Below are 26,287 nucleotides of genomic sequence, written 5' to 3'. Positions count from 1 at the left end.
CCCATCGATCTGATACTGTCCTCCAATGTCAAATGTGCTTTTGAAAGTGTGTTCGGCGCTTGTGACAAACATGAATGGTTTAACAAATGCATCTGATGCAGCAATTATTATTAGTCAAAAGTTCTTATTAATTTAATAAGTTTGTTTTGATCCCATAAAAATGGATGTTTTTAATAATAAAATTAATTAATAACAAACAAATTTTCAATACGTTTCCCGTCGTTCGTTCGTGGTTTGCCGCGTCAGTTAAACTAACATATTTATTAAGAAACTTCGTTATTATTTTTCAGAAATTAAAGTCCTTAGTTGTTTGTATGAAATATGTTTCCTCGTGTCAATTACCTTATTTACCTTAACATGTTCCACGCCGTGAGTGGTGGAGTGGAGCGCGTGCGACGCGGGGGGCGTCGGGAGGGACGTTGTCTTCTGTTGATCTTTGTCATTCAGTTCCTAAATAAAAACTTATATTAAAAAATATATTTTAGAATTTCAGAAATATATTTTAAAATTTCAGAATTTAAACATTCAGATTTTGATAATGGACCAGGAATCTGTAATAGATCGATCTTCTTCATTTTATAAAAGCTAAAAGTTTATCATACTCCTTATAAAAAAGGAAAAAAAATTATAACTTAAAATAGTTTAAACTTAGTATAAACCATGTCTCCTCCGCTGTGTGGGTAAACCTTTATCCACACAATGACGCTAATTTTTGTTTTTAACCGACTTCCAAAAAGGAGGAGGTTCTACGTTCGGCTGTATGTATGTTTTTTTTTATTTTTTTTTATGTATGTCCAGCGATAATTTCGTCAATTATGGACCGATTTTGAAAATTCTTTTTTTGTTTTGAAGGGTTTACTTCCAGGGTGGTCCCATTTTTTTTTGTTCATGAGAAATTGAGGGGAACTTTCGAAAGTTGTAGAGACGGCTAGTGCGTTTGTTAGTGTTTCCATAAGATATTTTAAACCACTACAATTTTATGAAGGTTTGGAGTTGGTCTGATGATGGAGCCGAAACACAGACGATGGAACTCGTCAACGATTTACAGCAGTCACCTTTTGTTTGGGCTTGATTAATTTGTATTGATGAGTACTTTCCACCTATATTATGGGTTGTGACTGTATTAAGGGTCTGGTGATGAAGACGAGGGACAGTGAAGAGAACTCCTCGACGGTTCACAGTAGCTACCTTGTGTTTGGACTTGATAAAATTTGTGATGATGAGAACTTTCCACCTAGATGGATTGTGACTGTATTAAGGGTCTGATGATGAAGACGAGGGACAGTGAAGAGAACTCCTCGACGGTTCACAGTAGCTACTTTGTGTTTGGACTTGATAAATTTGTATTGATAAGAACTTTCCACCTAGATGGATCGTGACTGTATTAAGGGCCTGGTGATGAAGACGAAGCACAGTGAAGAGAACTCCTCGACGGCTCACAGTAGCTACCTTGTGTTTGGACTTGATAATTTTGTATTGATAAGAACTTTCCACTTAGATAGGTTGTGACTGTACACACGCAGTAGGTGTGCTAACACTAAAAATAAAAAAATAAAAATTTTAATAAAAAAAATTCAACCGACTTCCAACTCTAAAAATAACTTTAACTAAAAAGCAAAAAATAACATCCTACCTATGTGCTACCTTCTGATCAGTTTGAAGGCGGTGCCAAGCCAGTGTCGTGTTTTAATTAAAGCTGTTTCTGAAAGAACCACATAATTTTTGTAGTTAAAACGTGTTTAATTAAAACATCAATGGCTTGGCACCGCCTTCAAACTGATCAGAAGGTAGCACATAGGTAGGATGTTATTTTTTGCTTTTTAGTTAAAGTTATTTTTAGAGTTGGAAGTCGGTTGAATTTTTTTTATTAAAATTTTGTTATGTACACTAGTGGTTTTATAATACAAGCGGAAAACCACAGTTTCATCCACCCTTAGACCTCTTTAATCCGGCCCTGTTGGAAAATCCGTTCACTCCGTCCACTAATTATAAACTACCTACATGCCAAATTTTATATTTCTAAGCGATTCGATATTTCGTGATTAACGGCCATTTGCTTTTATATAAGTAATAATATAGAATATAGACACAAAACGAAAAAATGCCACATATTAGAGTAAATACCTGATAACTTAAAGTCTTGCTCTGAAGTGATAGACTTCTAGACAAAGCCCTCGCTCGCACTAATTTTACAGAAGACACACCTTCTACAGCCTCGGTCTCTTCTGCGTTTTCCCCTTCTAAACTTAAGAATACTTCTTCTAGCGTCGTCATTGACACTCCATAACTCGTGATGCCTACAAATTAAAAAGGTAATGAGACATTTGTTCAATTTCAAACCAATACTAAACTTGTACTATTTTGTGAAAACGGATCATAGATTTAAAAGTATTTTAATAATTTAACTCAACAAAGTATAAACTCAACAAAGTAAGTCTGGATTACTGAATTAGTACTCTTCGCAACTAACCGTTGTAAAGTCAACAACTCCTGAGGATGTTCCGGTTGAGGTGAAGTTAGCCCTTGACTACACCTCTCATTCATCTCACCTGATGGTAAGTGATGATGCAGTCTAAGACGGAAGCGGGCTAACTTGTTAGGAGGAGAATGAAAATCCACACCCCTTTCGGTTTCTACACGGCATCGTACCGGAATGCTAAATCGCTTGGCGGTACGTCTTTGCCGGTAGGGTGGTAACTAGTCACGGCCGAAGCCTCCCACCAGCCAGACCTGGACAAATTAAGTAAATCTCAGTCTGCCCAGCCGGGGATCGAACCCAGGACCTCCATCTTGTATATCCACCGCGCATACCACTGCGCCACGGAGGCCACCGGAGGTTTCGAAATGAAACGCACATAAAGATGATCTATGTCACGTTGTCGCTTGAATTCGTTAGTAAGGGTAAGCCCTGGTTGCTCATAACTTTGAAGACGTGACACTGACCGAGCCGGTTGCTCTTCTCCCGTATCTCCTGCTCGATGGCCTGGAACAGTGGCGGGAACAGATGCACGGCGTAGTGCGGCAGGATGTACGACAGCTCGCGCCCGTGGCGGCGCGCCTTCTCCGCGCGCGGCACGTGGCCGCGCACCAGCCGCGTGATCTGGTGCTCGCGGCAAGCACCTGGCAGACAATGACAATGATTGTCAACAAATAAGCCTAAATTCTATGGGTATATCTTATTTAGTTTTCCCCGTTTCCTGTCCTATAAGAAGGTCTAGTCCCCTTGTGGGCCGTTCCAATTGGCCGTTAAAATTGATGATAATTTCATTTTGCTTAGGATTTCTTATAGCCGCCTTTCGACCAACTCCAACATCATAATATTGACCGTACAAGGTAAGAGTTGACTAGACGCTCAGACCACGCGGATAGATGCGTGGATCAAGTGACAAGTCATTATCTCGTACATACTAACAAACAGTGCAATTTTAATGAAAGCTTGTCACAAAAGTTAAGCAATAGTTCATGTTAATCATGAAACCCAATATCTAAATCAGTAGTAGGTAATTCATTTCAATAACTACCAAAAGGAACAAAGTTCCTAAGGCTTAGTAATTGGTTTGTCCTGTTAAACCAAAAAAGACCCCATAAAGCGTAGTCATTGCATATTTTTTTAGTGATTGTAACATTATTTTAACGGAGTAATTTATTGATGCTAAAATTTAGTGTTCCACTTACCATCTAAAACTAATGTTAAATGATATCCTATTCCAAATTTATTCTTCAAAAACAATGAAGTCCCAGCACATCGAACCTATAACAAATCATTTATTATATTTCTATACTCTTAATTTTGGATTTCCTAAGCTCTAATTTAAACTGTTAATCAATTAATGTCATATAAAGCCAACGCTGTTTGAAAATGTACTTACTCTTCCCTTGCTGATAACAGCTTTCCTGTCTCCAAGAATATCTGCTTCGTCCATGAAATGTGTGGTCAGTAACAGAACCCTTCCTCGACGAGCTCGCTGCAGGATACGCCATGTTTGTCTCCGTGATACTGGGTCTACGCCTGCCGTTGGTTCGTCTAATATTATTATCTGTAATTAATCAAATATTTTATATTATTCTGTTAATTAAATGTAGTCATCGTACTATTTTAAGCGAACTCTTTCTTCATTAAGAAGTTTATTATACAAAACAAACACTTTTTTACGTTTTTTACTACAAAACAACATTTACAGATTATGGTTTAAAATACGTACCTTAGGGTCTCCTATAAAGGCTATTGCTATACTAAGTTTTCTCTTCTGCCCTCCAGACAGGTGCTTTGAAAACACCATCATCTGGTCCAACAATCCTACTTCTGCTACCGCTTTGTGAACCTCATCAGATATCCTCTTTCGTGGTATACCCTGTCATTGAAAAAATGTTATCAGTTCATTCCTTATTTTATGATTATTTATACCGTCTATTTTTACTACGACTAACATATTACATTGTTCGTATTCAAAATTTTGTCGCAAGAAAAACCGTGTATTTAAAAAAAATATTCCTGCAATAAAGTACCTTCCAGGGTCTTTCTTCCTACTTTGACAAGAATGCTTTTTCTTTTTGTTAATAGGAACAGATAATGTTAACGATCGCCTACAACAGAGCGGCACTTCACAGAACATGCTGAAAACACGTTGAATAATGGACGGCCCTGCTCGTCAACTTGAAGTGTAAGGGTTAGTAACCTCATGTGGATATATTTATGGCAGCCATACAGACCAGAACACAGAAGTGTTGCTTAGCGACATGAACAAGCACGGCGGTAGTATTTCCCCGGGCGAGCTCTATCACAAAGACCCAACACAATGTAATACAAGTGTACTTACTTTAACAGCAGCAAAGAACTGAAGGTGCTCCTTGACCGACAGCAGGTCGAAGAGAACGTCTTGCTGTGGACACACGCCGATCATTTGACGTATCTCATGCATGTCGTTTGGATCTCTGCGTTAATTAAGAATAATTACTTATAAATTACCATATACGAGTATATGAATGGAATTACCATGGGAATAGAAGAATGAATCTTCTATTTCCTTTCTTTCTCTCTTTCCTTACATACAATTTTTGTTGGAAATTGATCAATATTCACCTAACATCCAATCCATAAACATAAGCAGTTCCATTAGTAGGCGCAGTAAGACCAGTGAGGATGTTGAAAAGAGTGGACTTCCCGGCTCCATTGTGACCCAGCACAGCTGTGATCTGCCCCTCGTAGATACTCAGGTCAATGCCGTCAATAGCCTTAACTTCCGGACGTCTACAATGACGGAAACTCTTTTGTAGCCCCACAATTCTGATAGCTTCTTTGTCTTGCAGTTCTCTAAAATCAAAAATAATTGCGTGAACCTCAAAACATATCGTTATTTTGTGTATGACAAACGATTTTTTAGTTGTTAGTTTTGACAAGTTTTTAGTTAAGGTTGTGTCATTAATATGGTTATTAAGGGTTTTATTTTTTTGGTAGTACGGTTTTGGCCTTGCTTAGTTACCACTCTACCGCAATAGAGAGTCAGGGTAGAGTAAATTTGTACATCGTAAAAACCCGCTATCACCTTAGACTGCATCGATAATTAACATCAGGACCTTTAGCCATGTCGATTATCTTTCTACAAACGCTTACGCTTCGAAAATTTAACAATGTACAGGAACGACATTCATTATCGATTGGCCACGTGACGAACTTGTCGATAGGATTTGTCTTTCCCTTACATTGTTCTAGTTTTCGAGTTTCTCATGTGGCTCATTGATAGAAAGAGAATCAATGAGCCACATGGCTACAGGCCCAGGTGCGGTATCAGTCAAGCACTAATTTGGTAATTTGTCAAGGAATATAAAGGTCTCTTATGTGGTGATCAATAACTCACTTGGGCACCGGTTCGATGTCCTTGTTGTGTGCGGTGTCGCCATTGGAATGCAGATGGATGGCGGAGACGCGGCCTCGTCGGCTGCCCATCCAGAACGACGGCAACAGGCAAAACCACGGCTTCTGCTTGATGCCGTATTCACCTTGAAAGTTATTTCAATTATGTTATGAACATAAATTATTAAATGCACATATAAGCTTTTATGATTTTATTATATCTACTTATTTGAATAGTTGGAGGAGAAAGGGTTAACTCACTAGGTATGACAGCATCGAGCCAGTACGCAGCTAGGCCGTACAACACCGTGTCCACCGCCATCATGATGAGGCTTCCACCAAACGGCACCCCTGGCCCGCTCCACAGGTTCTCCCACGTCACCCCCACTCCGGCCATGTCCAGTACTAAAGCCTGCAACGTCAATAACATTAGACTTCGTTTCTAGACCCTTCAGAATAATATTCACATTAATATTATATTCACCAAAAAAAATTACGTCTCTATCCACACTGAATTAATCAGACGAATAAATTTTATTCTTCTTCACAATGTGGCATCTGTTTACCGCCATAATTATGGTTAATGTCATATGTTAGTGGCACTCTCACTACTAACTTAAGACAATACGATTGACGTGAGGATCAACAAAATTGGCCCTCGTTCTGGTCTCTAATGAACCACAAAGTAACTAACATATTATGCCTGAAATGCTTCAAGAGAATGTTTAAACTTTGATTTAATCTAAAAAATTGTTAAAAAGAATACCTTATCCATGGCCAAAGCGTAGCAGCTGGAACTTATCAGTGAAACGAACCAGAAGGCGAGCGAGTCCGCGTTAGAGACGAACACTTGGATGAAGTACAGACCACTCATTAGATTTACTGCAAAACTGCCTAGAATACCTGCCGTCTGAAATACAACGTTAACGGATTACTATTACATGCATTGTATGCAATAGATCTAATAAAAACTTTCAAGAAAATAAATAAAAAAGCCATAATAATTTTATGACTAAGGCTGAGGCTGGGCTGATAGCTGATAATGATTAACCCGTAGTTCTCATAAGAATGAATACAGAGACATAGTATCTATTCATTTTTATTGCATCGGTTCAAACTGAACAACGCAAATAAATATTGTAGATACGAGTAAGTTCATTTGATTAAAACCTGATCATAAGATAGATGTTAACGAACTACTAACGTAATTAGGAATGTATGCTTTTAAAGACGAAAATAATGCTTTATTACCTATCTTTCTTCTTCTTTATTAGCTATCTTTATTTTGGAACCTTCTCAGCCTAAATGTATCGCCACACACCGGACGGAACGGAACGGAACGCCGACGCGACGCTAACGGGAGCGATGACGTTAAAACATCTTTGGACGGGAGCTATTGAGTTAAAATATACTACACTATGCTTAAGTCGCTGTAAGGCGAATTTTTGGTCACGTTTGCTATCATAGCTTTAATTTTAACTTTGTAAAAAGAGAGAAAAAGAAAACAAAGATATCGTCGATTTTAAATGCACGTATTGTTTTAGATTAAAAACTTACCCTGGCCTTGTCGAAGAACGGCGTAAGCATAAACGCAAATGTGATGATAGTAAATCCAAACAGTAACATCAGTAGAAAAATTAGAATGTAAGAAGAGTGTTGGAAAACCTGAAAACAGATACGTGAGATTAACTATGGGTTAAACAGATTAACGTATATCGATGAGTATTGATATAACTTACCTTTAAAGTAAACAGTAGAACTGTACTGACGAGCGACAAAATCGTTACAAATACTGCATATATTAAAAACCAAGAACCCCTGAAATAAAGATTATTTTTTACAGATATATACTATAACTATATAGCTTCTCCTGACGTAAAAAGAGGAGTATTTCATTTTGTTGTGTCTGTCAGTGGAATAGTAGCTTGTTAACGGATAGAAGCAAAAGCTGACATGATCGGAATTCGGGACGTTCTTTTACGATGAAGATCCGACAAGCTAATCCAAAGGTATCAGAACTATAATGTTAGGAATAGCTACTGCTACAAAATCGGCTTTCAAGCTTTACTTTTAATATTTAAATACATATAATACTTAGAGCCGGTTTCACCACCTTCTAATAAATGTCGAAACTTATTCTTATCATATTATGTTATGTCTTTAATAGTTGATATAACAAAACTTACGATCTATCAGACACTTATCAGAGTATGGTTCAACCCTTACTCTAGTTCTTAGTTATTACCAATAAACACTATCCTTCAACCCCATTATCCTCATTCCTTCTCGTATCTTCTTCTCCTTCTCCCCCACCACGAACATCAAGAGGTAGGTGATGAACTGAGACAGCGTCATCACCATGTACATGGGCATGATGACTCTGAAGATGACCAGCCAGTCACCAGTGTGCTGGTGTTTCGGAAACTGACGGAAATCTACGCGTGGTGGGTAAAAGCTGGTGCCAGTGTCCATCTAAAAAAAAATCATTAAATAAGAAAATATAATTAAGTTGATTGAAAGGCATTGGACACAAAAAAGACGTCTTCATTGTCTTTATTGTGTTCAATGCCTTCTTCTTGAATGAAGAAAAGGATTTACTTCTCTGTAGATTGGTTTCTCTGTAGTACTAACTAGTTCAATTCTTTGACATTAAACTCTTAAATATTCTAAACAAAGGCAATGAAACGTTAACATTTGTTATTTATCAGACTGCTAGAAAAACAACTTATGTCCTAATAAGTACTGTTTCGCCCACCTGTTCCCGTTTCTGTAATTACGAAGATAAAACGAGCTTATTTTACTCGGTGAAAGAATTTTTGAAATCGTATAGTTTTTGAGTTAAATGGTAACAAACAAACAACGAAAAAACCAATTTCCTTACGAGTATATTAGTTTACTAGCTGACCGCGTGCGGTTTCACCCGCGTGGTTCCCGTCCCCTTAAGAATGCGGAGATAAAAATAGCCTATAGCCTTCCTCGATAAATGGACTATCTAACACTGAAATAATTTTTCAAATCGGACCAATAGTTCCTGAGATTAGCGCGTTCAATCAAACAAACAAACTCTTCAGCTTTATAATATTATTATACATGATTAAATTCTTAAATCCTTACCTTGATCTTAACGTAATCAATCAAAGTTTGAAGAGCAAGAAACCCACTAAAATAATACTGCAGGACAGGGCACTGGTCTTCTCTGTGCTCTGACAGCGGTATCAACTGCCCCCCTCGTGACCAGTCGTGGTCCCCGGTCCTCTCTCGGCATTTTGCGGGAGACGTTGTTAGAATTCTGGTGGAAGGGGTGCCGCCGCCGAAGCCGTCGCGAGAGGGGTTCGTACGGATGGTATACCTATAACATCATCATCATTAACATGCCATATTTGACTCACTTTTTTTTTTATTCTTTTTATTCTTTACAAGTTAGGCCTTGACTACAATCACACCTGATGGTAAGTGATGATGTAATCTAAGATGGAAGCGGGCTAACTTGTTAGGAGGAGGATGAAAATCCGAACTCCTTTCGGTTTCTACACGGCATCGCACCGGAACGCTAAATCGCTTGACGGTACGTCTTTGCCGGTAGGGTGGTAACTAGCCACGGCCGAAGCCTCCCACCAGCCAGACCTGGACAAATTAAGAAAATCTCAATCTGCCCAGCCGGGGATCGAACCCAGAACCTCCGTCTTGTAAATCCACCGCGCATACCACTACGCCACGGAGGCCGTCACTGTTGAGCACAAGTCTCCTTTTATAATGGTTTAGGCTAATATTCCACCACGCTGGCCCAATGCGGCTTGGCAGATTTTACACAAGTAGAGAATTAAGAAAATTCCCAGGTATGCTGGTTTCCTTACGATGTTTTTCCTTCACCGTTTAAAGCACATGATATTTCATCATTAACAACTCATTCAGCTCAATTCGGCACGAGTCTTCTCTCAGAATGAGAGGGGTCAAGCTAATAGGACTATTAGCTTAACTCCTCTCATTGTTGCTTGTTGGTGGACATCACGCTGGTCCAATGTGGGTTGGCAGATTTCACACACGCAGAGAATTAAGAAAATTCTCAGGTATGCAGTTTTCCTCACAATGTTTTCCTTCACCGTTTGAGACACGTGATATTTAATATCTTAAAATGCACATAACTGATAAGTTAGAGGTAGATGTCCCGGACCGTATTCGAACCTACACCCTCCGAATCGAAGGCCGGTCTATGACGGCTAGCTAGGTTAGCTGGGTAGCTAATGCAGATCTACTACTACTACTAAAGGCCATAATCATCATCAGCCATTTTTGGCGGCCCACGCCCCACAGGCCTCTCTCCTTATAAGAGAGAGAGTATAGAGCTTAGACCCACCACTCTGCTCTAATGCGCGTTGGCGGGATTAGGATGATAATCTTCAATTAACGACAACTATTAGATGATAGTGACACTGACAACTTCGTAACTGCGAGCTGAGAATTTAATAAAATTAATAGTCCGACCCAGGAATCGAACCCAGGAAGGACATCGTGATCCGAAACACACCACTGAACACACAACTCGACATTGTTGACAATTTTAAGTAGACAATGGTTAGGCAATTTGTTTAAATTACCTTCGTTGTTTACTATGCGATTAAATGAATAATAAATAAATTAACTGTTTGTCTCAGTTTCCACACGCTATAGATTGGCAAATACGTTCGTAACACTCGCGATGGTCCGCGCGGGCCGGGAGAGGGGTAGATATACCCCGCTCGTACGACTTCATACGATCTTTCCCCCCATCGCCCGCATATCATGGAAACGTCATCAAAGAACTTGCCAAGCTATAGTGACATATCTATTAGTATAAAAATTCGTGGTCAGGCCGCTCTCCTTAAAGAGGGAAGTATGGACTTAAGTCTTTAGTCTCCACCACAATTTTTTTTTTCAAAATATTCGATATGCTGTAAGAACCTCAGTGTCTCCCCTAAAACCCCAGGATCGGTGTGGAAGATGACAGCGATAGGGAAGTTCTTGGCGTCGCTGTGGTAGGCGTCGTTCAGCTCCTCAGTGGTGTTGTAGCGGGTCCAGTTGATGGGCTGCTGGGCTGACTCCGTCAACATCACGTTGATGTCTTCTAGGAAGCCCTGGAAAAGAGTTTTCTTTTAAAGTATTTTCGTAATTTATCATAAAAATTTTATCATAATAATGTTCCTAAATTAATCCTTCATTTTTAATTTGTTAAACATTCCTTATCAAGTTTGACTATAGTATAGTTAGGTAGGTATATCTGTTTTACTTTCGGAAGATGTTTTGATTTTCAATGTAATAATTTGCCGATTTTGTACGCCTCAGTTTTGACGCGCTAGTAACATTATCTCTATTATAAAATGTTTGTTGCTTATTAACTTGAAATTAGATTTAAACATTTTTCTGTTTTCCTAATGCTTGTTATGTTCCACAGACGATCACCTCTGTCTGAACACCCTATCACTACAAACAAATCCAACACGTCTTCCAAAAGTAGAATATCTATATCTTTTAAATTTCTAAGCCGCCAGGAGGCTTTAAAAGGAGGAGGAATAAAAAGGAAAATCTTCTAAATAGGCTTAGAACTATTTTGGTGGAACTAATGGGATTCCTACTGATTAGTCTAATTAGGATTGCACGCAATACATTATTTAAAAGCTAATAACGTTAGCAACATGAGTCACGAAATCGACATTGCTATTTTAATTAAGGTTTCGGGCGCATTTTCTCTAAAAATTCCATAGAATGTAATGGCCAACCCATAGAAACCTTAATAGAAAGGCAGTAAAAAGTCCAGTGTACGCGTGAAATAAATAGTCATATGCAGGGACATGCCTATTCATAAGTACACTTTACATTTTATTGTGGTTTTCTACAATTTTTTTTTTATTCTCTACGAGTTAGCCCTTGACTATAATCTCACCTGATGGTAAGTGATGATGCAATCTAAGATGGTAGCGGGCTAACTTTTCAGGAGCAGGATGAAATCCACACTCCTTTCGGTTTCTACACGACATCGAACCGGAACGCTAAATCGCTCGGCGGTACGTCTTTGTCGGTAGGGTGGTAACTAGTAATGGCCGAAGCCTCCCACCAGCCAGACCTGGACCAATTAAGAAAACCTCAATTGGCCCAGCCGGGGATCGAACCCAGGACCTCCGTCTTGTAAAATTCCCTCCGGAATTCTCCTCGGAATTTGAGATACCCTACCATATGTAGGTTTTAAGACAACTTTTTGAATGCCAAAATACAAGTCTAAACAAATATTCAGCTGGGTATCTATCTCAAATTCCAAGATTCGTACCTAATTTTGACTAAGATGATTGGATCACCAAATAATATCTGTCATCGACATTGGTCTCACATTGGTTTAGAGTAAATTACGTTGACAATAAGATTTATGCGCACAATTTATGTTATTGTGCAATCATTATCAGCCTATTTGAACGAGCTAATGTAGGACCAGGCATCCCTATTTCCCTTCCTGTTCAATATTTCATACCCCGATCTAGGTCTTAAACCAGTTAAGGGCTCAGGCCTAGGCTCAAAGCTATTGCTGAACAAGTTGCACTAAAGTGTTTTTCAAATAGCATGGGTACGGTGACAGTCGTTTGTATGACGTTCATAATATGTACTATTATCGTGAATCGTGGCAAACTTTCAAGAGTGCAACGAACTGTCACCCGCACCATCCTACATGAAACATGAAACAAACATGAAACAAACTTTAAATATACAGTTCTGGCAATGGCTTACCAGAGTCCCGTTGGCAGTGGCCCAGTCAGCCACGACTGCGACGGAGCGGTTGGAGACGGCGTTGTGCTGCAGGCGCAGCAGCTCGCCGGGCTTGCTCACTTCGGGGAAGTTGGGGTTCGGCACCAGCATCTTGAGGAATATCAGCACGCCGAGCGAGTACAAAGGAACCAGAACTTCCTGGAATTTGCAAAATAACCCTGTATTACCGTGTACGTGAAATACGTCCTTCACGATAGACAGGCACTAACGAGACGCACTTCAGGGACTCAAAACGTTGAGACTCTGTAAAAGCTCTATTTTCGGAAAGTGAAAAGAGATGTCCCAAAGTTGCCCCAGGTGAAATGAAAAATATCAAGAGACCTAACAATATAAATGTGCTAAAATTACCTTACAATTGTTGTATTGAAATATTTAAACAGGAATCTAGGAAATAGCGGGGTTTTAAATTATACTTATTGTGTCATTTTGGGTTGGGGCAAGGAATGTATCAAATGTGGGCCATCTTATTTTTTAATTGAGTAACAATACAATAAGAAACTTCAGCGAGTTATCCTAATAACTATACAATCATGCTCACGTGGAATGGTGGCAAGAATACTGGCTGTACCTACCTACCTAGCCAGACTAACCCTTTGCGCATACTAGTAATGTCATTGTGGTGGTGTGTATCAAGTGGTGTCAAGAGCCTAGCGTATGCCGAAACTGCGTACTGGGACTACTTTGGCATGATAACCCTTCATTTCCGAACTTTTTTAAGGGTTCATTTACACAAGCAGCAATTCTATCGACGATCGCAGTCGACAGCAGTCGGCGGCAGCCAACGGCATTCGAATGCAGTCGGAAACGACACGGCGGCAGGCGACGGCGTCCCCGACTGTAGTTGACTCTCGGTGGCGGTCAACGGCAGTCGCCCACTGCAGTCGACTCCCGTTGGCTGCCGCCGAGACGTCGCCGACTGCAGTCGACTGCAGTCGTGATAGCAGATGCCGCTCGTGTAAGTTAACACTAAGTAACAGTCTTCTACATAGGCGTCTGTGCTCTAACCACAGTGGTGTTCCTAGTTTGAGACCTAGAAACACATGAAACTTTCGGGAAAAATATTGTTTTCCTACTTGTCTCGAAGGCCGCATGATTTTTTTTTTCCTGATTGTGTAAGTGCCGTAGGCTCCTTATGGGACCTCAGCGGCGTCACCGGGGGGTTTGGGCGAGCGCAGAACCATCGCCTGATGGGGCCCGAAGGATATAGATAGGCGGAACGACTCTCTAAAGGCGTCTCCTCTGAGACTCGGACCTCGGCTTAGAGGGCCGTTCGGGAAGGGTGTTTGGCCTGAGTGTATCAGTCCGGGCGCCCCCGAGATCGTGAGTTAAAAAGCCCACGTCTGGGTGACGTCAGATATCGGGAACCTCGTCGTCGCTGGCGAAGACGCTGTGCAGCTTGTGATTGTGTTGCCTGGGAAGCATTGTCGGTTGTTATGTCATCGTCTGGATCGTAAAGGACGTTCTTGGGACGCCTCTGCTTGCAGTTAGCGTTTAGGTTGGGAGTGTAATTGCAGGCCTCAACCACTAGTTGGTTGGGATGGATGGCAGCTCTGTCAAAATAGTTTTGAGAGAGCTGTTTCATATACTTAGCTATTGTCGGTAATTCTAGATCTCTATGGAGGTCAATATTGCGTAAGAACCACGGCGCGCCCGTGATTTGACGCAGAAAACGATTCTGTAGGGTTTGAAGCGGTCTAAGGGTCGCTTTGGGACGGTGGGGACGGATGGGACATTACATTAGCGTAGGTTAAAATCGGACGGATTCGTTGGGCCGCATGATGTTGTACTTACTGCGAGGGTCTTCCTGGTGTCGCGCTTCTTCAGCAGCAGGTTCCTCACCACGGTGGCCCACAGCTGCGGCCAGAAGGCCGCCGGGGGGCGCGTGCCCATCGGGCCCCGCAGTCTGCTACCTATCGCCAGGCAGTCTGGTTCCTTTTCGCATTTTCTGTGGCAAACAATACATATCTAGCTCAGACCAATTATAGAAGGACCTGTATCGCACTCATAGTCACGAACAAAATTGTCTGTTATTTTCTGAAGAAAACGAGCTTAGATTTGGTATATATCTTATACTAAACTAGAAGTTTTTGCCCGTTTTTTACACAATTCAATTACACAAAAAGGTATTTTTACGGAGCTCTTTAACCGACGAACACGATTACAACTATTTAACATCGATACTATAGATACAGTTTCTATAATCGCATTAGATATTTTATTATATATTATGTATATTTTATATTTATACATGTATTATATATAAATATACTATTTTAATTATTATATATATATTTTTTTTGTTGCACTATCCCGCATTTAATTACATTAATTCCTTTATCCAAAGGTTGTCTGGTAGATATTGCTATAAGCAATAAGACCGCCTTTGCACATACTTGTTTTCTATGTTTTCCTTTGTTATTGTTTTTGTTTTATTTTGTGCAATAAAGTATAAATAAATAAAAAAAAATAAATAAAATAGATCGTTGATCATATACTTTGACAGAAAAGTAACGTCTAGCGAGGCAGGTCCTATACAATAATTGGTCTGAGATATCTAGGTACCTAGCAGTGGCGAAGGGTGGAATTTTGACAACGGTAAGCCGTCCCAATGAAAAGGAAATTCATACTGCTTGACACAATCTCCGGTTTCTGATACATCCATACCTAAATATTCATTACAATAATGATATAAGTATATGTATGGATTTTTAAAAGGTAACCCGGCGGGAATCGGCCTGTATGGACTCTTCGCCGCTGGTACCTAGTATAAAGAGGAAGGATTTGATTTTTTATTTGTTTGTTACGAGTTTTTTAAATCGGTCCAATATTAGAGTTACCTATGTCTCTAAAATTGGACCGATTTAAAAACTCTTTTACAAATGGTAAGATATGTTATCAGCGAATAACACAAGCTATAATTTATCTCCTCCAATGGGAATGAGAACGAATGAGAGTGACTTGTAATTATTGATGGACATAGGTTCACTTCGTAGGACCTGTTGGTAAATGTTTCTTCTGTTTATAGGTGATTTTTCACTTACCATCAAGTGTGCGATCTGCTTGGTTCATTAATTATAATTAGTTACTATTTAAAATTAATTACTCTGCATAATTTCGCTAACAGTCGAAAACAGATTGAGCTAGGCTTTAACACTAGGAGTGAACTAGAAATGTTTTATAAGTGTTTTTTTTTTGTCTAATACTGCTGGCCTATTCACTAACATTGAGTAACTTTAGTGGCTTTACCTACACGAAATTTATCAAGTACTATTACTAACCTTTTTTAAATCACGTGATTTCGTATAATACACTATTTACTTATTGTTAAAGGCCTAGTGGAAGTTTCATACTGTTACTATCGCGTTAACGTAAACGCGAATTTCTAAGGAATTAAAACAGCGCCATCTAGTGGCACTACTGCACAACTGTTTCAATTCCATAAACATTCGCGTTTACGTCAACGCGATAGTAACAGTATGAAAATATTGAAAACTCCCACTAGGCACAGTGTGTTTAATCTTTCTGATTTTAGAATCAATGGGGTTTGCGGAATACCAAAAATGCAGTTTTTTTCAGAATTGTCCGGCAGGGGTAGCATAAAAAATAACCGGATAAGTCAGACTTACCCGCTGAAGTTATACTTAATATATTATTAACTCCCCCAGCGGTCAATCGTCCACAGACGTATGGTGTATATTATAGCGTATGTGGTAAATACACCGTAGGGTAGTAACCTATATTAGCCGAAGTCCCCTCATGTAACTAGTCCCCCCGGCGCCACACACCTGGCTCCGTTTCCGGACGCGCCCTGCGCGCCCTTCCCTGCGTGTTACCAATTTTCTTGCTCTTTGTTTTACGCAACATGAGGTTATGGAAAATAATATGTCAATCGTGGTCAACTGCCATGGATTTTGAAGGTTTCAAGGGCCAAACATCAAAACGTTGAAGAAATAAACGTCATATTAAAGACCTCCATCCATTTCTAAGGCCTCTAGCTATGTGGCAAGTGAATTCTCTTTCTACAAATGCTAACGCTTCGACAAGTAACTAAATGTATAGCAATTACAGATCCGATCGACAACTTGATCACGTGATCTGTCGATAGTGAATGTCATTCACATATATTTTGTTAGTTTTCGAAGCCTTAGCCTTAGAAATAGAAAGAGAATCGATCACATGGCAACAGGCCCAGGTTTAATCAAAGATCATATTATAGACATGGTCAGTAGCGTGCAATAGATTTTTAACTAGGGTATGCACTATACGTACAAATTGTACAAAATGTGAAATTCCGCCACCAATACAGGTACGTAATGAATCCTCAGGGTATGCATTGCGTTTATGCATCTATGAAGCGCACTCCCCTGTACATGGCGGTAAATGAACACAAAAATCAAATCAAATGATCTAACCACCTAATTAAAATGCTAAATGTTTGATAGACATGGTTAACATTGCCGGACGTGTACAGATTATATTGAATTGATATAAATTAATTAACACTGTAATACGAATTAATTATTATTATTATAGTTACTACGTTTTAATTACTTCAACGCCAATCACTGGGTGACGTTAGACATATGAGGTACCTACGAGTATATACGAAATTTTCTTTAGTGAAATTCTGTTATTTACAAGTCCCCCAAGCACCATGTATTCTTTTAAGGATAAAAGTAGTCTATACGTTGGTCCATAACTTTCTCTATTTTCCAGAGAAATTCCATTAAAAATCGGTTCAGCCGTTTCAGAGATTAGCTCGGACAAACAGACAGATAGACAGACACAGACAAAAATTTAAGAAAGCTTAATTGTGTTTTAGTATCGTTTAAATAGATAAAACACTTGAAAAATACAATTATTTTAAAATCACAGACAGATACTTTAATTTTATTTATACGTATTGATGTATTGATGATTACGTAAACTAGCAAACGCTTGTGACTTCGTTCATGGTTTTGTCCTATAACTCGAAGGGATTAATTAGGCAGCGTTTCCAATCAAAACTCCCAAGCTGCTTGAGTTTTTCCGCCACTTCCAACAACTATCGACATAATATTCCATCCGATTCATAAACCTTGATATATTATTTAACTAAACCTAACTCATATGTTTTCACATTCTATCTAGTGTTGAGAACCGCCTGAAAATCCGTTTAGTCGTTTTTGAGATTAACGCTGAACAGACAGACAGACGCGGCGAATAACTTTATCACCAGTATTATAAGTCATGATCAGCCGATGGACGTCCATATCCTCTTGTTTAGACTTTCATACACCAAGGTGTCGAGCCATCAGCATCCAGCGTCACCCTGCAACTACAGGACGTACGCCTACCCAGTGTAAGACGCCTCCAGATAGGTGATCCGATAACATTAAGAAGGTAGTGGGAAGTGACTTGTGGTGGGCTCTTGGAAAGGACCAGGACCATGTCCAGCAGTGGACGGATACAGACATATGATGTGTATAGATTGTTATGTTTATTTATAACAACGCCAATCACTGCATAACATTGTATGTAATAAATTAAATGTATCATCGCTTCCGTACACGCAGTCAGTGCGCATGCCGCGCTAAAATTGTATCCGACACGATGCGCTTAAATATTTGCCGATGACATGACTAAATCTTGTGTGACTACATTGAAATGATAGTCACACACAGTACAGTAAATTGTTTAGCCTAGTGAACGCATGCCAATTATTATCTGTAGTTTTAAAATTTTCCTCGGGTATTGATTACCACAGAGCCCTATAATAAACCCTTCAGAGATTTAAAAAACTGATACCTGAATTAACGCCTCGAACGAACAAGATGTCAATCTATGTATGCCTGAACCTAAAACATAGGCAAGAACAAGATGTCAATCTATGTATGCCTGAACCTAAAACATAGGCAAGAACAAGATGTCAATCTATGTATGCCTGAACCTAAAACATAGGCAAGAACAAGATGTCAATCTATGTATGCCTGAACCTAAAACATAGGCAAGACCTAGATATTAAGCTCTATGCCTAAAATTTCACCGCCAAGCAAACCTTATAAAGCTGAACCCTCTCTCTCACTCAGAAGATAGCTGTGTTTCTACTCATTAAACATTAGGTACTCTATAGTTCAGGATAAAATGTCGCACAAACGTCTTAAAGGTCAAGGTTGAGAACTTTAATCGTACTGATCACGACATAGTAAAAGCAGGACGGGACATCGTGACAGTAAAAGTTGTGGTAAAAAAGTTAGATGCAGGACACCCAAAACCCATCATTTTAACAAACGTCAATGATTTGCTTTTTAACTGCCTCTCTTATCGGATTCCATCTTAGGCGTCTTGGGCATTGTCACTTAACGTTAGGTGAGGTCGCAGTCAATGATTAACTTGTCATTCAATAACAAAAAAAATGCGTGCGTACAAAGTACACATGTCAGAAGTGAAACTTCTTTGGCGAACTAATTTATAAATCTTGTTTGTATTTATACAAATCTAAAACTTTAGATTTCCGAGACTAAGAGAAAGGGAAAAAGGAAGATAGGTTAGAAATTTAATTGTCATTAAAATATAAAAAGTTTTGAAAATTAATGTAAATTATAAATTTAATTTTTTCAATTTATTTCTTTAATATTTACATTGCGCGATTTCTCTCTCTCGTTCAATGTTTCTCACTATAGCTCTCTCCCACCTCTCACTCCATAGCACTGTGCGTGATACGACGTTCGCTCTGTCTCACTTTTTCTCCCAATCTTTCTCACTTGCTTGCTCCCTACTCTCACTCCACGTCTAGTTGCTTCATGCTACGTTCGCCCTGTCTTTCTCTCAATCGGTCTCGATTGCTCTCTCTCTCTTTTTTGACACTTCGATTGCATACCGGCGTGACGTTAAATCTTTAAAAATTTTACCCTCATGCGTAAAATTAAAGATTTGAGAAAAAACATTACAAAGGATACGAGTATAGACAAAGCGCTGTAAGTTACACCGTTGATCACACGTGAAAGAAAGACACGCTTCAATCTATAACGGTACATGAATGTCTATAAACCGCCTACAACTGCCACCCTACAAAGTTGCAACATTGCACTTAATCCAAACGCCACAGGTCATACCAACGTGGACACTGTAACATAAGGAGACGGTAGCCAAAACGTGTTCAGAGTACCGTTCTTATAACGTCGCTTTCAGCTGGTACTGTCAATGCAATATCAACGTCGACTTTGGCAACCGTTCAAACTTGGTAGCGTTTGTAGCGATTACTAAAAAAGGGTAGAATCAGATTAATCTATACTAATAATATAAAGCTGAAGAGTTTATTTGTTTGAACGCGCTAATCTCAGGGACTACTTGTTCCGATTTGAAAAATTCTTTCAGTGTTAGATAGCCGATTTATCGTGGAAGGCTATAGGCTATATGTTATCTCCGTATTCTTACGGGAACAGGCCACGCGGGTAAAACCGCGCGGCGTCAGCTAGTTGAATTAATATTTAGTGAACTCAATCGTCAGTACACAGAGAACTGAAAAACGGTGAACTGTTGAAATTGACTATTTTCTATGTAAAATACTTTAATGCTGCTTATTAATGAAAAAGCAAATAAGCGGGGACTTCAGAGGTGTCAAGTCTTTAGTACTAACTAGTAGAAAACTGAAACTTCTGAAATAGACAATAGTCTACGTCACGTTTACACTTCTAGCTGATGAGACAAACAGATGGCCTTACATCGTCTTTTTTTTAATGTTCTGCCATCGCTAATAACAAGGCAAGGCACCATCAACATCATAGGGGAACGTTTTACAAAGCATTGCACAACGTTTTACAAAAGTTTTTGACTAAATTCGTTAACTTCGGCCGCCGTGGCGCAGTGGTATGCGCGATCCTGGGTTCGATCCCCGGCTAGGCCGACTGAGGTTTCCTTAATTGGTCCAGGTCTGGCGTGTGGGAAGCTTCAGTCGTGGCTAGTTACCACCCTAACGTCAAAGACGTATCGCCAAGCGATTCAGCGTTCCGGTGCGATATTGTGTATAAACTGGAAGGGGTCTCGATTTTCTTCCACCTCCTAACAAGTTAGCCCGCTTGCATCTTACGAGTAGATTGCATCTTACGAGTAGATTGCATCGTCACTTACCATCAAATAAGATTGTAGTCAAGGGCTAACTTGTAAAGAATAAAAAAATATCGGGATGAGATTTACTGGTTCTAGTTAAAAAGTATTATTTGTATTGTATAACTAGGTATAACTAGCCCATTATATATCTACGCGACAATTTTATGCGAGTGACACAGCGGAGGAAAGCCGTTCCGAATAACAAATAATTCTGTACAAAACAAGAAATTCAACCGTGGACTCAAACAGTGACCTCTAATCCACACTTCGTCCTTTATGTAAGCCACTGACGCACGTACGGCTGAGGGCCATCCCTTGACAGCGTATGACGTCACGTTTGCAACTTTAGCCACTTTTAACTATCCGCATTGGTCCCTTGCCGCCTCAGTTTGAAGGTCATCAAATTGCAATTTATTTCAACTTTCTCTTCAATTTAACTAAATTCTCCTTCATGGTAAAGGCACTGGCACCTTTTTTATATTTCGCAGGCATTTTAACTTGAGCTTGACCTTTATCAAATTGAGCTGTATTTATTATTAAATAGGTTTGCGCTGAATTATAGTCATGCTTGTTGGATAAGAATGGTTGTTTATGACGCCTGAAGGTCTCTTCTGGCTGCTTTAATTAAAAACGTCGAAGGAAAACATTTCGTGCGAGTCAACAGGATATATACGAAATATAGAGCTATAGATGTACTAAGTGTGACTAGCTTGCTTAACACAGATCACGATAGGAGTTTAAAAAACTCTTTCTCACTTGGTTAAGAATGCATTGTCACTGGTACCTACCATATATATATATGTATATGGATATTGGAATGAAAATTGGAATATCAATAAAACACCTCTGGTATCAATGATAATTTTATACTATAGATGATAGATGGGTTACGTCCCTACAAAATCACCGCAAAATGATCCGAATAATAGACTACAACACTAAGCGCACACAGGCACAATTATGTCTTTAATTCCATTTTTTATATATTATATATTTTTGTATGTATAGTTTTTACACTACCTGAACACACAACTAGACATTATAGACGATATTTAGGTATTATTTGATTAAATAATGTTCGCTATTGACCACAACTAACATTGAGTTCTGTATTTTTCTCTTTTGAGCGCCTCATTTTTCATGCGCTAGTAACACATCTAACAGTATTTAATATCATTGGCTGGTATAATATAATATACCGAAAAAAACGCCGAGATTCTCCAAAACGACATGAAACCTTTGAAAATGGAAATATAATATGACACTGTAAAGAACTCTCCTTTGTCTTTGAAACCCTAAAAGCGAAATACCAAGGACGTTCCCTTTGCCTACTAAAATTATGAAGGTCGATAAATCACGACGTGATTTGTGATGGCTTAACGAAAATTATTCAAAAGCACGTTCTCTAGGAATTTGTTTATTATGTACTTCATTTTAGTTGGCGTTTTAAAATTGATTAATAGTTATACGTCGAAAGAACGAAGCTTAAAAAGTCTTTCAAATAATTTTAAAGCTTCTTATCGATGTTGGTCAGATAAAGTTACAAAAAAAAGCCTTTGACCGTAGTTTTTCGCTTGGAAAACTCTAGAAATATCCAAGAATCGAGCTTTCTAGCTTTCACGGTTGGCGGCCGCACAAAATTCTTTTCGCAGTCAAAAAACAATTATACAAGTTTCCGTTTGTTCTTTGATGTTTGTTTACCTTCAATTATTATCTATTTTTACAATTTCAATGAAGACATTATTTCTTACGAATGTATAGACTAAATGTCTTAACAGACAATAATAATTAAGCTTTTTAAATGATCATGTCTTCATCTATTTTTATTAGAGGAGCTTTGGGGTTTGTATCCGCCATCCTACTCTAATATAGAATGGCGGATTTAAGGTTAGTAACGATCACTATCAGGTTAATGATAATATCAGGACCTATGGCGTGCTCTCCGATGAAAAGAGGCGTAACTATACAAATTTTTCAACTTCAAGAGTGATCCAAAGACCTGATGATCTGAAGCCACATAGGGTAACCACTGGACCCACGAGACAGTTTAATAGACATTAGCCGCCATTCTTTCAGAGACAGATTGACAGTGCCAAAAGTTTTTTCGCAAAACTATGGACTGCTAACGTGTATTCGTATTAGTGTACTGCAAAGAGTGCGAGCCGCGGACACGAAAACATTGCACCTTTTTTTAGTAACGACTACAGACAGACCAAACAGATGACCCACACGTTAAGAGGATCAGGTCATCATAATCATCATCATTCTCAACCCACACGTTAAGAGGATCAGGTCATCATAATCATCATCATTCTATTAATCGGCTCACTGCTGAGCTCGAGTCTCCTCTCAGACTGAGAGGGGTTAGGCTAAATGTCCACCACGCTGGCCCGAGGCAGATGTCACTCACCCAGAGAGTTAAGAAAATTCTCTGGTATGCCGGTTTCCTCACGATGTTTTCCTTCACCGTTTTTTTGAGACACGTGATATTTAATTTCTTAAAATGCACACAACTGAAAAGTTGGAGGGGCATGCCCCGAACCGGATTCGAACCCACGCCTTCCGGAATCGGAGGCAGCGATCATATGCACTGGGCTATCACAGTTAAGAGGATAACAATTGCATATGTCACCGTAAAATTGTAAATACCGTTTGATTATAATATATCTCAAACTGTCAAAAGATTGTGAACCGCAGCAGTATTAGTTTGCAGAACAGTGCCGTAAATATATCAGGTATATAGTAAGCACTCCAAACTGGCTGTGTCTTGGACGTTGCGAATAGCAATCGATCGAGAGCGCGCCAGCTGGTGGATTGTGAATGTATAATTAAAACTGCGAGCTCCCTCTACATGTTTACTGGACGATGGAAAGTTTATCAATTTTACCAACCCAATAGATACTTAGGGAACTTGATGAATGCTTAGAAAAAGCTCGTAGAACATGTTTAGTTCTCAATACTGACCTTTTGGGTTAGATTTTAGTTAGACTTTAGGTTAGACTACAAAACTAACATTTAAGAGTGTAAATTCTACTATCCTACTAATATTATAAACGCGAAAGTTTGTATGGATGTTTCTTACTCTTTAAAGCCGCTACTGCAGAACCGATTTGGCTGAAATTTGGAATGGAAATAGATTTTACTCTGGATTAACACATAGGCATACTTTTCATCCCGGAAAAATCCATGGTTCCCGCGGGATTTGTGAAAAACTAACGCGGATGAAGTTCACGCGGATGAAGTGGACCATTAAAAATAGGGATGATGACAGTTTTTTTAAATTGTTTATAAATTAAAAGTATGCTAATAGTAAAGCAAATTTGTCAAAGTAACAGGGTATCTGCGATCATTACTTTCGGAGCTACAGGGATTTAAAGGGTCGGATTTGCGGCGCTGCCGCGGATCCCTGAAAAACGCTCCATACAAAATGGCACGAGTTAGTGACGTCGTTGGCTCGCTGGTTAGATTTGTATGGGCGTTCAAACAAAATTACTAATATCCTTGTTATTTGTGCGTTTATGTTAATAGTTCATTTATCAAAAAATGTCACATTTAATGTAAGGAAGCTAAAACTGTATGAATTGTTATCTAATTACGATAAAAGATTTTTATTAGATTTTGATATTTTGATATCTTATTTATTTTGCAAATATCCAGTCAATCTTTGCTTTTCATGTATAAATTAGTTAACATTGACCTTATGTATTCGAATTTATTATAAAAATCAATATATTCCAACCTAATCATCATCCCCATTGGCTGGGTCATTAAAAATTATGATAAAGTAATAAGTACCTATAACCTAAAGATGGAGATGCTTTTAGGTAAGTCTATTCCGTAAATATTAGATACACAATTGCGATCTCTTCCGACGTCGGAGTCCCGTCAAGGTTACCTAAACAGTTGGGGAGCTGCAAATTGGGCAATAAAGACACGGACATACGTACCTACGGGTATATAGTTCATTTAGGAAGTCCTCAATTTACGAGTAATAATAAGATTTTTCCTCTATACTAAGATCTTTGTCTTGAGAATTTATTAAAAACCTTGATACACGTCACATACATACATGAATTGATGACGAAAGAATAAATTCTTTCATTCATTCATCCAACCGGTACAGAGAATATTTCGTGTCACCATGGAGATAACCATGGATTTTATCGTTGTTAAAATTACCCAGGGTATAATTTATTTTCGCTTCAAATTTTACCCTCAATCGGTTCAAATAAAAAATTCAAAATCCTTTTAATGAGTTTCCAAAAAATCCATACAAATATAGGACGAAACAGCAATTGCGCTAAATCTTTAGGTACCTACTAGTAATTGCAGCGTGAAGGATTAGCAAATATAATTTCACACAAAGTATCGCCTTTAAATAATAATTATTATTAGTGTGATTTTGTAATCCAGTGGATCTTCAAGTCCAAGTATAACCAAGTGACAGGACAAGTGTATGAGTCTGAAAATGTTTACTTTAATCTGTTCGATGAAAATACGACTGGTTGACTATTTTCTGTGTTGAATTAATGATTTTATACCTAATAGATATGTCACTAGAGCTTAATTTAATTTAGTCGCATAGTAAACTACGGATGTAAACAAATAATACCTAAATATTGTCCACATTGTCGAGCTGTGTGTTCTAGAAGTATTAAACTATATTTACATAAATAGATATATAATGTAAGTATACACGAAATTTTGCATGTGTGCCCACAGTGGAGTTGCTAAACTCGGATAACTTTTCGCGGTGATTTTGTGAGCATGTAACATCACACTATCACATTAATATTTTAAAAGTTTGTGTGTGTGTATGTATCTAAGTATGTTTATTCCTCGTTTACTCGCTACTGAAGCGATTTGGCTGAAATTTGGAGTGGAAATAAATTTTACTCTGGGTTAACACATAGGATACTTTTCATCCCGGAAAAATACATGGTTCTCACGGGATTCGTGAAAAACTGAATTCCACGCGGACGAAATCTCGGGCGTCCGCTAGTACGTATTATGTGGTAATCTTTGCTGTCAATACAATCCTCCAATGTTATGTTATGAGAATTTTCATCACAATAACATGGTATTGCGTAACACATGTTCCTTTGTTATGTTGGTGGGTAGTGGGGGATTTTTATTGAATTCTGTCACTGGCACTCGGCTGGCGGGCTGCCAAGTGCTGACGTCTTCCGCGTCACTGTATTACGTGGCTCCTTGCCTTATCCGCCACTGTTTGGCAAATAGCTAACATTTTATATAAATACCATCTCGTCTTGGCATTATGAACAGCAACGGATCGACGATCTGTTTGCTTGGTGGTAATCCATATACAGGATGTCCCGTAATAGTACGATATACTTTACATAATAAATGTAATTAGGCCCGTTTTTTGGAAAAAAATAATAATTTTTATTAGTTAAAACAACTATTCAAAAATGACTATCAAGTATAAATTCAACTCTTACATAATTTTCAGCACTTGGAACATACACTGTCTAAAATTGTACTGAAGGTAGAGATTTTTGTATTTTGAAGAAAAATTAGGTATAACTTAAAGACCGT

At 38.7% G+C, this 26,287-nt stretch overlaps 1 protein-coding gene across 2 annotated transcripts in view; it reads right to left on the bottom strand.

Annotated features, from left to right (window-relative positions):
• The window catches only part of LOC112045919 (cholesterol transporter ABCA5), a 52,340-nt gene that overhangs the window by 12,961 nt on the left and 13,092 nt on the right, over positions 1-26,287 (bottom strand). The window contains exons 2-19 of one of the 2 annotated variants that reach the window (XM_024082305.2): positions 14,432-14,585; positions 12,602-12,778; positions 10,790-10,962; positions 8,966-9,200; positions 8,097-8,323; positions 7,591-7,669; positions 7,409-7,516; positions 6,618-6,761; positions 6,113-6,263; positions 5,856-5,997; positions 5,081-5,311; positions 4,818-4,932; positions 4,203-4,352; positions 3,870-4,037; positions 3,676-3,751; positions 2,944-3,120; positions 2,125-2,297; positions 343-450 (exon numbers count right to left, since the gene is read on the bottom strand). In XM_024082305.2, coding sequence (XP_023938073.1) covers positions 343-450; positions 2,125-2,297; positions 2,944-3,120; positions 3,676-3,751; positions 3,870-4,037; positions 4,203-4,352; positions 4,818-4,932; positions 5,081-5,311; positions 5,856-5,997; positions 6,113-6,263; positions 6,618-6,761; positions 7,409-7,516; positions 7,591-7,669; positions 8,097-8,323; positions 8,966-9,200; positions 10,790-10,962; positions 12,602-12,778; positions 14,432-14,585 — 2,788 coding nt within the window. The remainder of the gene's footprint in view (positions 1-342; positions 451-2,124; positions 2,298-2,943; positions 3,121-3,675; positions 3,752-3,869; positions 4,038-4,202; positions 4,353-4,817; positions 4,933-5,080; positions 5,312-5,855; positions 5,998-6,112; positions 6,264-6,617; positions 6,762-7,408; positions 7,517-7,590; positions 7,670-8,096; positions 8,324-8,965; positions 9,201-10,789; positions 10,963-12,601; positions 12,779-14,431; positions 14,586-26,287) is intronic. The other variant, XM_024082306.2, reaches the window with a different exon arrangement.

This window comes from Bicyclus anynana, chromosome 8 (genome assembly GCF_947172395.1).
Source record: "Bicyclus anynana chromosome 8, ilBicAnyn1.1, whole genome shotgun sequence".
Lineage (NCBI taxonomy): Eukaryota > Metazoa > Arthropoda > Insecta > Lepidoptera > Nymphalidae > Bicyclus > Bicyclus anynana.
The sequence above is the reverse complement of the archived record's forward strand: the minus strand, read 5'-3'. Positions and strand labels throughout refer to the sequence as shown.